General features: G+C 35.0%; 1 protein-coding gene across 2 annotated transcripts in view; it reads left to right on the top strand.

Annotated features, from left to right (window-relative positions):
- Positions 1–2500, top strand: part of LOC115218305 (trans-1,2-dihydrobenzene-1,2-diol dehydrogenase-like) — a 44206-nt gene that overhangs the window by 16630 nt on the left and 25076 nt on the right. The window contains exon 1 of one of the 2 annotated variants that reach the window (XM_029788056.2): positions 1055–1358. The exons of the other annotated variant lie outside the window; for it this stretch is intronic. Within the exon in view, the coding sequence (XP_029643916.2) occupies positions 1275–1358 (84 nt within the window). The 5' untranslated portion in view covers positions 1055–1274. Of the gene's footprint in view, positions 1–1054; positions 1359–2500 lie in introns of those variants that run through there. 2 annotated transcript variants of the gene reach the window in all.

Genomic DNA, 2500 nt, shown 5'->3' with positions numbered 1-2500 from the left:
AATAATACTGAGATCTGGGGACTGTGGTGGCTAGATAAGATGTTCAACTTTGCTAGAATGTTCCTCGTGCCATTCAGTAACAACTTTAGCTGTGTGAATTCGTGCATTATCATCCTGAAAGATTGCGTTTCCCTCCGGAAACAGTTCCGCAACTATAAATGCTTAGTCTTGACTATTAATTCTGCCATGAAGGGAAAACATTTGGCCGGCGGATTTCCAAGTTATAGCCCCGCAAATAATCACAGATCTTCCTCCATGTTTAACAGTTGGAAGAAGGCAGTCTGGATCAAATGCTTCTTTTGACTGTCTCCACACGTATACTCGGGCGGTGGCCGGAAATAAGGTAAGGGATTACTCGTCCGTGAAAATAATTTTCTTCCACTGCTCTAGGGGCCAATTCTGTAGATTTTGTTATTTTACTCCACTGTAAATGTTTTGCAACGTTTGTTTTTGAAAGTAGTGGTTTTCTGATTGCAGCCGTCCCGTGAAATCCTGTTTTGTGCAGCTCCCGGCGAGCAGTTTTTGAGGAAACTAGGTTCTCGATGTGGTCATTAAGTTCTACAGTAATTTTAGGAGCTGTACGTTCGTGATCCTTTCTAACAATTCACGTAAGAATCCGACGTTCCATATCTGAAAGTTCTGGTTTTCTTCCAGAGTTTTGTTTCGACAAGGAGGTTTTTCCCTCTTTCCCAAAGGCTGTCATTACTTTCGAGACATTACTTCTTGATATACCATACGAGCACCAACAATTTGACCTATTTGAAAGTCCGATAGACGTATCATTTTAATGAATTTTAATTACCTTTTACTGATGATATCTGAAAAGAAACAGCAATTTTAGCAAAACATATTAGGCAACCCAACTAATAAATCAAAAAACATAAAAATAAACAAGATTTTGACGGTTTTATAGATATTTCAAAATTATGATGCTATGATGTTAGGTGTTTCCATTATTTTGTTCAACCCCTGTATTGACTGGATTGCTGATATTTAGTAATGGTTTCTTCCATTCTCTTTATGTACCATTTCTCTCTTTAACAGAACTGTCGGCATTTCTGATAACAGGACTATGCTAGTTAAATAATAATATTGAATTTTAATGTAAGCACACGACAGAAAAAGGAAGAGAGTTATTGTTCGCTGATAATAATGATTCAATGAAACAGACGGTTTGTGTGAAAGAAGTTTGCAATAGACCTAATTATTTGTGTTAAATAGAGCAGCCACCAACTACAAGTTTATTTTGCAAGTATATTTCAAACAGAGAAACAATGCGCTGGGGAATCTGTTCGCCAGGTTTTATTGCAAACGACTTCTGCAATGCTTTGCAATGTTTGAATCCTTTCGAACACACAGTAAGCAAAGATTTTTCCATTTTCTTTCTAATTTATTTATTTAAGCTTCTTGGTACTTTTCACTTGATACCTTTCGCTTACAATGTCATTCTATTCACAACAAACTGCAACCGCTGTTATTTAGCCTGGTAGAGCAGACTTTAGACGAAACGTTTTCTCGCTGTGATCCTCCTGTTTTGATTTGTTTTATTTACCCCTCAGACATAATGTATTTTGAACAGAAGAGAACATAAATCGGAGAAGATCAAACTTGTAAAAGATTTGGCATTTTGTTTTTTCGAACTTGTAATTTCTTTTGAATGAAACAGAAGAATGCTTTAAAAAAGAAGATGAAGCAAAAAGAATCTACCCTTTTTCTTTCTTTTCTTTCTCTTGAAGATATGGGACTTCGAACGACTTCTCTTTCGTATCTAGAATTATGTAATATCTGCGCAATTGAAGTGAGAAGCATTAGTTTCTAATATAAAGGTTATTTAGCGGTAATTTTTCGTGTTTATTACCACAAAACATAAGCTGAAAGTTATGGTAAGCAATCAGCTAAACAAAAAAAAAAGGTTGACAGTTTGAATTTTTATTTCTAGAACGGTAATTTTCCTATTTTAAATGCGAAATTTTTAAAAATCGAAAAATTTCTAATACAAAGAAAGAAATTTGGTGGAGATGGAAAATAAAAGATTTGAAAAGCTGGGCCTTTTTCGTTCTTTCTGAATGCATTTGGCAAATTCGTATTCTCTGTTGTTGCAGGCATAAGAATCAGAAAAAATCTTTGAAAAAACCAAGTGAGGCGCCTTTTCGACACGACCGCTGAAAACTGACAAAAACAAGATTGGCGACCTTGAAGACACTCTGACATATAAAAGCAACAATTAAAATGAAAGCATTGACTCTGGTAGACTTGGGATATCAGATGTAACTAAATATACCAAGCAATATATGAGTTGTTTCACTGATTACCCCTCCCTCCACTCTAAAACCAATGAATATTTTTTTTTTACTTCTGCTTCTCAATTCCATTGTCTGTCTACATTTCATTGCTTGCTTTTGTGGTAGTTATTTTATTTATCTATTTATTTCATTTTTAATGCGCTGAGGTATTAATACTCCCATTTACAAGGTCTTGAAACTCAGGTTTCAAAGCAAAT

This window comes from Octopus sinensis, linkage group LG13, assembly GCF_006345805.1.
Source record: "Octopus sinensis linkage group LG13, ASM634580v1, whole genome shotgun sequence".
NCBI lineage: Eukaryota > Metazoa > Mollusca > Cephalopoda > Octopoda > Octopodidae > Octopus > Octopus sinensis.
This window is presented reverse-complemented; position numbering and strand designations above follow the sequence as displayed.